At 39.1% G+C, this 13,086-nt stretch overlaps 1 protein-coding gene across 3 annotated transcripts in view; it reads right to left on the bottom strand.

Annotated features, from left to right (window-relative positions):
- negr1 (neuronal growth regulator 1) overlaps window positions 1-13,086 on the bottom strand; it is a 160,408-nt gene that overhangs the window by 44,513 nt on the left and 102,809 nt on the right. For 2 of the 3 annotated variants that reach the window (XM_033965351.2, XM_033965352.2), the window contains exons 5-6: window positions 11,497-11,617; window positions 5,990-6,138 (exon numbers count right to left, since the gene is read on the bottom strand). In XM_033965351.2, coding sequence (XP_033821242.1) covers window positions 5,990-6,138; window positions 11,497-11,617 — 270 coding nt within the window. Of the gene's footprint in view, window positions 1-5,310; window positions 5,467-5,989; window positions 6,139-11,496; window positions 11,618-13,086 lie in introns of all 3 variants that reach the window. The other variant, XM_055221142.1, reaches the window with a different exon arrangement.

Raw genomic sequence — 13,086 nt, 5'->3', positions numbered from 1 at the left:
CGAGCCATGACAAAGAGGCGGTTTCTCTCCCCGACCATCAGTCTCTTCCGATTACAGCACAGTGGGTGAAGAGCTGAGGAGGAGGAAATGAGGGGGACCAGGCAGAAGGAAAAAAATCTCCAAGGCTAAGCTGAGGTGGGCCAGGGGATAAGAGCTTGACCAATTAAGCTGGAGGACTCCGGAAAAGAAATTGGAGTGAGCAGTCTCAGTCTTTTCATCAAACTTCACTTCCATCTCACACATGAAATGGCAAGTTGAAATGGTGGGGATTGTCAGTTTGGTGATTGGTAAATCACAAGCGCAAATTATTAAGGGATGAAGGGAGGGAGTGAGCTGGGCTTCTGGAAGGCAACATGGTGATTCTCCAGAAGCAATTGCACACTCCAAAAATCGAAAAAAATTGGTGCATTTTGATGTTATATCTTCTGCCAAAATGGTTACACGTTAACTAATATTGTTCATCTAGGGCAGATACTCAGGGATGGAGCTTCACAAACAAACCACAGTGATTTCAATACCGTGTCCTTGGGCAAGATAAATGCTTACAAATTATAATGATCACGTGTCTGTAGGCCTGTCACGATAACATATTTTGAAGTTTGATATATTGCTGAAGTTAATATAGACAATAAATGATAATATTACTCACACAATAACCCAAGACCAAATTTAAACCACAAAAACTATTCTAAATCTACAAAATCGTTAAATTATCATGAGCTGCAATAAAAAAAAAAAACAGCAGAATGAAACACTTTAGTACATAGTTTGCATCTGTAATGAGTCAAAGAAGTTATTAATTTAACCTTTTACAGATTAAATCTTATCATACAACCAAAAAAACAATCAGAAATTTCTCAGTAGTGCAAAGGAAATGTAACATGATAAATACTTAGCCCAAAATCTGTATAGTAAAGTCAGAATAGTAATTATCATGATAGGCCTGTGTGTCTGATTGGTACATGAAATTGTAAAAATTATATGGCAACTTATTTTTTTTCTGTAATATAATCCGTCCATTGCTAGCTATAGACGTTGGCTAAACACGTTTACATTCTATTTTAGCATCTGGATGAACTGCAAGCATACTCAAACAGATATTACACTGGACAGACATTATCAGCAGTCCACTTAAGTACACCATTTTGTCTCCAACAGCAGCTTCCATAACTGTATCATGCATTAGTTAGATGACTACAAACCGCAGCCTGAGGACCACTGTGGAGTTCTGTTGTTTGCATATCTTATGAGCTCGAAGGAGTGAAAAATTATAATTCTTTTTTTGCACAGCGAGGGCCCCAGGTATGAAACGAACACTGCACGAACACTTGATATTGGGGGAATTAACGGCATTTGCATGGTCATAAAACACTTGAATTTAGATGGTAAGAGAAAAAGCAATATTATCATTCTTTCTGCTGCTAACATCTGCCCACATAAACAAGATGCGAGTACTTTATAGTGTCATATATTGAATGTTTTGTCATTTCCAGCACAAGAAAATTGCAAAAAAAAAAGAAAAGGCAGCCAAATGAGGGGCTTGCGTCTCTTTTGTTTATTAAATCGGATTTTTTTCTTAGCAGCAAGTGCATCAATCTGAGCCCACACAGTGCACATTGTTTCAAACTGACTGATTCCTTTTCAGCGACTGATTAAACAAGGGTGTAACGATTCACTTGGAAAGCTGATAGTGCACTAGACGTGTCTGTTTCGCTCTTGTATGTACTTTGCAGGTCACTTTGATCCAATTAAAAGAAGAAAAAAATGCAGGTTTGATGTCCCTGTCACAACTTTTTCCGTAAATCTAGGTTTGGGTGAGGCATTTGATCCTAATGATTAGATGTGGTCTTAAATCTCTGAAGGCGCAAATAAAACAATCCTTTCATTTTACAGTCGGCTACAGCAGGTGGGCCTATTCATTAGTATATTTGCAGATGACAAGCTAGTGCCCAATTGAAAAGCAAATGTGTTTACTTTTGTACAAAGAAGGATTTTCAGGGTCAACACAGTTCATCTCCTCAAAGCTAAGTGTGTGCTGCTCCATGGACTAAAATAAAAGCACTAGGAGAGCTTGAGAAAAAGGGATTTACAACAAAGAACATGGTAACCTTTCAAGTTTAATGAATACTATTTTGGTTCTGATACTTTAAGATGGTTTTGAAGTAACCTTATTATTCTGTACTTTTAAGAAAACTTTGCATTATATCTATTTCAAAGACAATGCAAAGCTAAGATAAAGCCCTTGCTATATTTACAATTAGAATATTTATAAATCCCAGTACTTTAGAGATTACTGTTAACAAATTATGACTTTCAAAGGGCAGGAAATAGATGAAAAAACATCAAACATTTCATGCGCCGCCCCCATACAGGCAAAAGTGTACAATAATTATCATTTTTCAATTATATTACTTAGATAGTTAGTGGCATCATGACACAGGAAAAGACAAATTTTGCTCCTACAGTGATGATTAAGTACAATTCCTATTGATTATGACATACAGTAGAGCAATATAATATACAGATCGAGACCATTCAACATCTAAACAGGCCTAACTTAATCCTGTATGTGTAATTTGTCAGTATTGATACCTGTTCAAACGAGTATGTACTTTTGATACTAGTTTCTGCAACACTTCTTTTGACAACCCTGAGCTGTGCAGTTTAAAAGTACAGATCCTAGGAGAGATTCATTGTATTTGAAATTCCACAGCTATTGTGTTTTGTTTTTTGCAATCATGAATTATTCTCTGGCATTCGATCTTGACATAATCTATGGACATAATTTTGGCTGGGTATCTCGCCTACTGTGCTTTTGGCTTGCCACCATGCACACAAACAGAATATCTCCAGTGCAGACCGCCCATGCTGAGCTGCGAGTTAGAATGCACCCCTAGTGTATGACGTCCTATCAAACATGCACGGTCTTGTTCCGTCTCTCCTTGTTCATCGATAGCTATTGACTGCTTCTAAAATAGCCGTCCAAAGTCACCCCAAGTGAAATGTAACCTCTGGGTTTTGTTATTTGCAGCGGTGAGGCAATGAGAGGCACGGAGCAGGGATTGACGTGCCATTTCTCATTAAGAACTACAACAGCAACGGGACTTTACTGCCATTAGTGCAAATCATGAGTGTGTACGGGGGGATGGAAGGACAGACGATAAAGCAGCGAGTTAGGGAGAAAAGACAGGAAGTGCGGATATAAAGATTGAGAAAGTGGTGAGCTTTTGGTGGCACGGGCTTCTTTGGCTGCTTTGAGGCCTGCCACTGTCACATTAAGATCATCCATTTGGGGATCAGAGTCGGGCCTTTGATGTTCTTTGTGAATACATAAACAGCTGAATATAGAGTGTCCCTTTGACAATTGCCATAGCTACAGAAATATCTTTTTGTATTGTTGAGTGTGCTGGCCTGGTACGTACTGCGCTATCATCAGACAGTGCCTGCGCATAACTGCTGAATAATTTACTTCACCTGTTCATATTTCATCACAGAATACATCAGATGCAAATTTATTACCACGTGTTGTTATAAAACTAGTAGAGAGTTCTGTTTTTCATTGCAGTGCCACAGACGAGTGAGATTTTGCATTACGAGAAGAAAGAACATCTTCACCGTTCCCATTTCGCATAAACCCAAATTATCTCACACTAACCGCTTTATCTGGATCTTGAAGAAAACATTGAACTTGACCTGTCTATCTATATACTAATTCCTTATTCAATTGTTGGCACTGCTCAGTTACTATGCCTCATGTCTTTTCCTTTAGTGTCTCAGTCCATTCAGTATAGACAGCGCTGACTGCATCTTGTATTGATCACGTCACTCATGCCAAGAACAGGCCATTTATATCCAGAAGTTATTACTAAAACATATTCCTTGTCTTTTAATTGACCTCATTACCGACCATGGCCGAAGGCACCGCAGTGGGAATAATTGTCTGTCTGGCTATTTCAAAGGTGCCTATTAAAAATATAATGGGCTTATTATACTTCCACGCTCAATAAAAAGCATTGATCAGACATTGAATGAGAGCTGGAGCCAATGACAGACAAATGGCATACAGTAAGTGGATGCCTTTCCTCTCCCTTGAGTAGTGGGTGTTGAACATTCCAGCCAGTACCAAGGTTTTGTAAGTAATCGTAGCAGTTACAATACACAGTTTTTATGCAGATATCCATTGTCAGCAGGTATGGGTTTAGGTCAGAGATCAGAGGTTTACTTACTTGGATATCCACTCGCTGAAAGATCATGCAAAGGACCCTCATTGACTTCTACTGACTACTCCATCAAGCAGTTTTTATGTTCCAGATTCCTTATAGGGTAGCATGATAGACCTAGCCTACAAACAGGAACTGTAAACAATAGGGCTTTGAGTTTCAGTGTAGCTAGCTTCTCCCTTCAGACACATATAAGGCAGTGTCCACTAATAATCTGATCAAAACTGAAGAAGCAGCTTGGATGAGCAGCAAAACGTTTTGTCCAGTTGAAAGATTTTATTTCTCTTTTGCTACGGATCAGACCTGGATGACTGAGGGATTACACAAATCCATTCCTAATTCTAAATACGACTAAACAAAAATAGTGAAGAATTACAGATTTCGGTCAACTGCTATCAATGGCATATTGTCTGCGTTCTTTGTTGGTGTTTTGTATCGGTCGTAGCACTCTCCATTGTAACGCTGTCCCAAAATCAAGTGTTGGAATTAAATGGAGCGAAAGAAGAAGCCATTTGGTCCTCGAATGGGCCATGTAACCTCACGCACAATCACAGGGCTTTGTGCGCCATGAAAGCCCTACACTGTGAGTCACACACCACTTTGACAGCGTTTGACGAGACCGCTGCTTTTGGGCTGTAATTAGGATACATTTACATTATGGAGAGAAATGTGTATTTTTCAATTACATGTCTGTGAGAGCAGGCAGCAACCCACATGCCCTTGTACTTACTTAGCAAGAAAAAGTCCAATGACTCTACTGAAAATGTTTGGTTTGAAAGCGCTTAAAAAATAAAATACTTCCTACGTCCTCTTGTAGTACATCGTGACACCACAATATGCAAAACAATATGTAATATGCAGACATTACTGTGGGCAGACTACAAAAGCAATGAAGTGTTAGGTTGTTAACTTTCTAATTAGCGGTTTATACCAATGTGCAAATCTGTCCACGAAAACAAGCTTGAAAACTAAACTTAAAAATGATGAGAGCTGACTGAAAATAAATACAATGACTTTACAAGGTGTGTCCAGGAAGTAATGATTTTCAGAAGTCTTTCACCGTGAAAATTGTGACTTTCTAAGTATGCACCTTTTGAATGTTCACAACCATCCAGGCGGTTTTTCCATTCTTCAAAGCATCTCTGGAGGTCTTCAAGTGAGGAAGCGTTATGCTCACTTTCTGGACACACCTTGTATATAGAAGTCGCCCTGAGGTACAGGTCCTGCTGCTGGGCTAGGGTCCTCACTGCATGCATTAAAAGGCATATTGGCACATTGCAGCATACATTTATATGGACATTAGATTAGTCATGCCCACAGTGTTGCTAAGGAATGTGAGATATATATAGAAGATGAGCAATCTGGCCCCAAACTTAGTTCAAAATAAATGAACTATTTTTTTTAAAGTTGGGAAAATAAAAAATAGAGCAAAAATAGAGTGTTTTTTGACTGTGATATGTGAAAAAAAAAATGCATGCAACAGACTAACACAAGCTGACAACAGTAAAAAAAATAATAAAAATAAAAAACATACTGGTGCTCCCTCATCCTGTAACCTAGATCCACTGAAGTGACAAGAACCATATTTTCTTCTTCCAAGATAATCACACCTAATTAGCACATTTCTTTTTACAGTGTTTTTTTTTAATTACACAGTCCAATTTCCCATTTTAAACTCATTAAAACTTTATATTTGATCCAGACGATACGCGACAGAGTTGTTCATCATTTTTTGGTCACAAGCAGAAAAGCAGATAGACTGGACTTACGGAAGAAAGACACGCTGGCGTTGGCCGTCCCCATCTTGTTGGTGACGATGCATGTGTAGTTGCCGTAGCGATCTTCTGTCATGTTAGTCACTGTCAGCACTGATCTGGAGCTGAAACTCTTGATGTCGATGCCCTGGCCCTTGATAATCCTGGAAATACAGGAGCATTATATTGAATGGAGTTGCTCTTTTAAACATGGCAAACATAAAATCATCTAACTTCACTAAAAATACTGCTCTAGTGTCTCAGAGCTAGACTGGAAGATTTGTATCATGAACTTTTTGGTAAGTTTGAGCTAACAAGAATACAGAAGTGCAAAAGGTCAATAACAGTTCGAGAAATGAACACTATGGGGAAATATAATTTTGTTTATTTTTTAACTCCATCCATTTTCTTCTGTTTATCCGGGACAGGGTCACGGGGGCAGCAGTCTAAGGAGGGACTCCCAGACTTCCCCACCCCAGACATGTCCTCCAGCTCCTCCGGTGGGACCCCAAGGCGCTCCCCAGTCCAGCCAAGAGACATAGTCTCCTCACCTATGGTGAGGGTAGGACCCATGAGCACTGGGTAACGAACAAAAAGACAAGATCGCGGATACAAGCGGCTGAAATGGGTTTCATCCACAGGGAGGCTGGGCGCTTCCTTAGAGACAGGGCAAAGAGCTCAGTGGGAGAAGCTCAGAGTAGAGCCGCTGCTCCTACTCATCGAGAGGAGCCAGCTGAGGTGGCTCGAGCATCTGCTCCAGATGCCCCTGGATGCCTCCCTGGGGAGGTGTTCCGGGCATGTCCCACTGGGAGGAGGCCCCAGGGAAGACCCAGGTTATTTGTTAACAATACAAATGAAAGCAGTTGCTATTAAAGTGGTATTCAGTACAACATGCACATTTTAAACATGAAATGAGGATTAAGGTTTGCGAGAATACCAAGTGCATATATGCTAAGCTTAAAAGAAAAGCATGTACTTCAGAATATGTTTGCAGATGTCTAAACTAAAGGGTTTGATATGTAATTGAAATTAAAAGTGGTGTTTTCTTTTCTTTTCTTGTTCATCTGAGCCGAGACTGATACCAGTCTGATGTCGCGTAGTGTGAAGAAGTAGACTAGTTACTCAATTTTTATAGCAAAAATCATTGCAGGAGTGAAGACGTTTCGCTGCTCATCCAAGCTGCTTCTTCAGTTCTGGTCAGATTACTGGTGGACACTGCCTTATATCTAAAGGGAGGAGCTAACTACACTGAAACTGTAAACAGCTATTGTCTCCAGTTTCAGTTGACAGATTTAAACTTTGTCTTTTGTTATGGATCAGACCTGGACGACTGACGGATCACACAGACATCGTTACTCAATTTTGTTACAGTACAGGAGCAAAAAATAAATGGCTATCTGTAAAGAAATGCATAATGGTCCTGATGATAAGTGGTGCTGATTTAGCCACTTTAACTTTTCTATTTGGTCACTTAGTATCACAGAGCGTGGATAAAAACAGCAGTGAGGCCTGTAAAAAGACGCCCTCGGAGCACATGGCTAATTATGCAGAGTAAACAAAGGCTGTGTTAGCGCTGTTGTTGGGCAGCACTCTACATAGTTAATTTACAAAGTTCAGCGTCCACTCCAAAGGCTAAATGAAGGTATGAAAGAGGCAACACTAATGTCTTTTCTGTCATTATTAACATGTTTTAAGTGTCTGCATCTATGTTTCCTCATTCTGGAAAATACAAATTGGTATCAGACTGGTGATTTGGTCTGAGTACTTGCCGATACTGATACGTGTAAAATGTGCGGTATCAGAGTTTTTGCCAATACCAGTATCGATATCAGAACAATCCTAGTAATAAGACTCTATGTACTGCATTTTGTTCCTTCCACATTATAAAACAACAGTTGCAATTTGCTACAGTTGCACCTAGGCCTGTCTCAGTAATTACCATATCGACTTAATGTTTAAAATTTGAAAGTTGGAACAATAATTTTTTAGAGTCAGTTTTTATCGTGTGTTTATTTTTTTACACTACTACAAAATTTCAGATTATTTTTCGGCTATATATAAGATTTAAGCTGTAAAAGGTTGAATTAATAACTTGTATGGCTCTTTACAGATGCAAATTAAGTACTAAATATGATTGCCCTTGGTTAAAACAGTATTGATCACAAATGTCCAGCTCTTTGTCCCCATCTTTAACACATATTGTCTCCCCTTGTTCAATGAATCGCAGCTGTGGAGAGACGCTCTGGAGGAGGATGGGTGACCTGCGGGTGACACAGCTGGGTGCCACTTGACACACTCATCGTTTTGTTGCAGGTGCCAGGATCAGAAAACCTCCCACTCCAGTTGTATCTGACATCTGTGCAGTCACGATGACAAATGTTTCCTTGTTTACTCAGGAAGATGATGATATTTCTAAGGCTTTCGGCTTTTTTCTGTTGTTTATGCCTGACTACTAAATACCAATGTGAAGAGTGATGCTATTTCTTGGACAGTTCCACATTTGGCACAAGCTTTTAACTCCACCAAAAGGATATTGTTGTGTGTCAGCTCCACTTGTGCCCTTTGTAAACTGCGGTTTGGCTGGACTGAGTGAGAAGCGCTCCCAGTTGACGGCCGTGTGACCTTGTGTGCAGGAAAATGCTGTTTCTATTTGAGAACTTCAACACATTTGAACAGAACACTTACTTTGAGCTCTGCCAGAAGCCCTACAGACATTTGTATGTGTCAACAGGGAGTTAAATCTGCAACTGTTTTACAAATTAACAAAACTGGGATTATAATGTTATGCCTGTGCAAGTTTAAGTAATATTATTAAGATGTAAAAGTCAAAATATCATTCGAAAATAAAATGGAAAATAACTCAACACCCACTCACGTCTACTCAGTCATCAAAGCTTTGTCATCTCTGCAAAGGTTTACTTGTCAAAACTGTCTCTCAGCTTGTGATAAAGGCAAGCTGGCAGCGGTTCTGTGCTGATAAATATGAATTCAAAAGCCTTAATTTTCATTCCTCAAAATGAATAGGAATGTATGTAGAGACGTGCTTGCGCTATACTGAACCTACACGTCTACAGCACTCGTATTAATGGGCTTTTCATGATGAGGCATAAATGAAGAAATCACATTTTAGTCATGCAAGAAGTCACAAAAAGCCCAAGTCCTCGAATTAAGTAAAGACTAGAATCATGCCAACTTGCCTCCTTAGCAATTGGAATAAATTGAATCCAACCCATAATTACAATTAGCACAGTGTGAGCTCATGATTGAAACTGTGCTCGCCAGGAGTGGCTAAATGACGAGTAATGGGGGTAATTTGGTTTTTAAATTCAAGGAGTGACACTTGAATGTTGCCTGATTGATATATGTGCGGTGAATGATTTAAGGGCGTCACAGGCAAACAGTATATCAGGATGCAAGGTGAGCACGCGCAACTTACATCCGCGTGGCATCCTCTCCCCAGGCAGCGCGCAAATGGCAAAACAAACTAATCACATGCCTTACCCTGACTAATATCTGCCTTAATGCCAGCAATTAGGACACGTACAACTGCACTCAAGTGGGAGCATTGCATGTAGTAATAGTATTATCGTCTGCTCATTGCATGTGCAGGTGTATTGTAAATAAAGGCAGAGCACGCTCCCCTCACTGCAACAAGGTCCCAGATTTGAGTGGGTTTCCTCCGTTTTTCCCTATCAACTTAAAACATTTATGGACTATTCCCCCAGTGAGGTGTCCTGACCAAATCTTAATCCAGATCTGTAGATCCCCAGTGTAAATGTGGCCGTCCGCTGCTCCTAACAACACACTTCTACCTGGGCACTTTAAATAACATCTTATCTTTATATGCATAACTCATAAAACATGCATCCAACAGCCTTTTAATGTAATTGTATTGATTTAAGTGGTGCCTTCTTTCATTTATTAGTTCTTGTAAAAAAAGAAAATAATAATAATAAAACATATTGCAGCTTTTTAAAGACCTCTTTGTTTAGTGCATGCTGTTACTATTGAGGCTCATATTCAATTTACAATCATGATGTTTCACACAATAACAAAAAATAAAATAAAAAATATGAAAACGAGCTTTGTGATTTTATTGTGCAGTACCAGTCAGCTCTACACTGCCCTTAAAATACATTTGGTGAAGCATTTATTTTGTATCAGTGACTCCATTCATTCATATTCAAATGGGTTCTGCCATCTCTGTGTGCTTTTGTTATACCTGCTATTGTCATTTCCAGATGCATGATTTGATTGCACACAAAATATTCAACCTGGTGTTAAAATGAGTTCAACTGCGCAAGAGAGCAGCTCCTATAATCATACAGCTCAGTAGAAACAAAATACTGTAATCGTTTTAGGCTGTTACCACCATTGTCAAATCTTTGGAATATAAAAGTAAAATCAAGCAAGCCTAGCATTTGTAGTACCTTTGTATTGAAAAATCTCATTTTTATCAGAAGATCACAAAAATAGCATGACCCTTACAAATACTATGGCATTGTTGTTATAAAATCAGCTTATTTAACAATGTGCCGATAGTAAGAGAGAGAAAGCAGTGACAGTAAAGAAGAGGTGAGACAGGCCTCTGCTTTAAATCCAAGGTCACAACGCTTCTGTTTAGCTGTGCATATGACTGAAAGGTTTTTATCCTGCACTCTTCTCTCTTAGTGTTAATTTTATAATGATTATTTATGTTATTTGTTATATTGTGATTTTAATGTCTTTCTTATTCTGTAAAGCACTATGAATGACTTCGTGTATGCATTGTCCTATACAAATAAACTTGCCTTGCCAGATCCACGTTTATTTTTACAATGGTTTGAGGTTATTATTCATGGTCTAAAAGCTTAAAATAAAAATGATACTTTATGACAGGTTTATGATAATCAGTGTCTTACTTGGGATAGATTTTCACATTTAAAATCAAATAATATATGCAATTAAGTGGAAACACACTGCCCAAAATGGTTTCCCCCATCATTACAGTACTAAAAGTTGCATTTTGAGCAATTCATGTATATTTGAGTAATCTTCACTGTCCTGGATTTGGGGCAACATTGCTCTGAACCTACCCCCCATACACACCCACTGCTCTGTATTTTAATTTTTTCAGAAAATAAAGCGCAAATGGCCATTTTGTCACAAAAAACAAAACAAGTAAATAAAAATATAACACAGCATAGAGCTTTGTTGTGATGACATTTACAGAACGCAGTATAAAGGGACAGGTGGAAATCACTCAATGGACCCATTCCTTTTATTAAGTTGTTTTAGATCGATATTGCTACTCAAAATGAACGAGATGCATGTGTGTCATAGATTATAACTAAATACCAAGATAAGAGCATGTGTCATCACTAAATAAATAAAAGAAAGTATTTTTCACATGGATGCAACATATTTCATATAGAATACCTTTTTGATTCCTAAAAAAATCTGCTGTTACCTGTTAGCCACTGCGCATAAAGCTGCAAATATTACTGTTCATATTATTATCATTATTTCTAAAAAAGACCTACCTTTTCTCCCCCTTGTACCACTCAAACGTGGGGATTGGCACAGCAGCAGCCTCACACCTGAGCGCTCCTGTGCGCCCCAAGCTCACCCCAGTGCTCTTCATCTCATGGATAGAAGGGGCAACTGTGTGGGGAAAAAACAATGCAGGGGTTAGACTCGCTAGTACAGTTACATACAGCTCTGGCCTAGCATTACAAGTGTATACAGTCAAAATTACACAGCAGACTGAGACCCGGCGAGAGAAAAAGGCATCCAACTCTAAAGTTTGAGGAATGAATTGAATTTCGAGGCCCGGTGATAAATGGCTTAATGGAAGTTCAAAGAGCCAATAGGGGAGGCAGGTTTGTGTGAATGCAAAACGAAGCTCTTTCATGTGCTCAAATGTGGAGTAAATATGTCTTAAAGCAGTCCTTTTATACTTCAAATGTTTACCGTGCCCACAGTTACATACTGAGCCTCTAAGGAAACGACTGTACTTATGATGTTGCTGAGACGTTCAAATGCTTGCACTTTGTAAATTGATGAGTTTGTGTTTAAGCGGCTTTTTTCACTCTGAATGTAAAGAGAAGGGAAAAACGTGACACTATATAGAACAAAGTTGGTTGACATCAAACAATTATGGTCCAACTAAACGAATACTTAATGTGTAATCTTGCCAAGTGCACTATGTATCTTATTGTAATGTCCAGCAGTTATCTATTAGTAGTAGTTATCTGTTTCTGTTTTTTATAGCTCGAAAAACTCCTGAAAAGACATCTGAAGCTGCCAATCTGCCTCATCGGCTTCCCTCATCCACTAAATCGAAGGTTGGTGGTCCAAATCCCGCTCTCGACACTGCGTACACTGGTGTATGAATGTGCGTGTGAATGGGTCAGTGGTTCCTTGATGTAAAGTGTTTTGAGTGCCTAGAAGTTTTACCATTTACCATTTAAGCTTCTTGCCTGAGGACACAACATCAGTTCGCATTAGACCCACTGCCTCCCCAATATGGCACCCGGTATCCCCAGTGTTCTCTCATCCCAGTACTAGCTTCCAAGATCACACAAGACCAAGCACTGACAAGGTGGTACGGTCACGTTTTGTTACGTTACTGGGACTGGTTCATTCGAAATATTCCATCTTTTCCAAAATATCCCGTCTCTTGAAAGGTCAAAAGTATTCAAAGTGGCGCCTATAACAGGAAGCTGAAACTCATGAATAGCAAAGACTGAGGACAGGATATAGCGTCTAGTATGGAGTCTAACCTATTTGAATGAAAACAGGAAATAAGCATAATGCTCCATGTTCAACTCCGCAATAACATTGAGAAAGGCTGATGATAAAAGCGGCTGGTGAAGGTGAAAAACAACATGAATGCTGTGTGATCGTGAAGGAGAGCCATTCTGGGATGATGGATGCCCGTCTACCTGCCTCCTCATGCATTTTAATAAGCACATTCATGTTACTTTACCACATTATTTTCCATATATATAAATCCCAATTAAATAAATTTTTTTCCCTCTGTGTTATTGTACTTTGCTGACTAATTTAAAGGACTCGAGAAAGTGACTCAAGCTATGGGTTATGAAGGGGCTGTGTGCATCCATTCATCA

This window comes from Periophthalmus magnuspinnatus, chromosome 4 (assembly GCF_009829125.3).
Source record: "Periophthalmus magnuspinnatus isolate fPerMag1 chromosome 4, fPerMag1.2.pri, whole genome shotgun sequence".
Lineage (NCBI taxonomy): Eukaryota > Metazoa > Chordata > Actinopteri > Gobiiformes > Gobiidae > Periophthalmus > Periophthalmus magnuspinnatus.
This window is presented reverse-complemented; position numbering and strand designations above follow the sequence as displayed.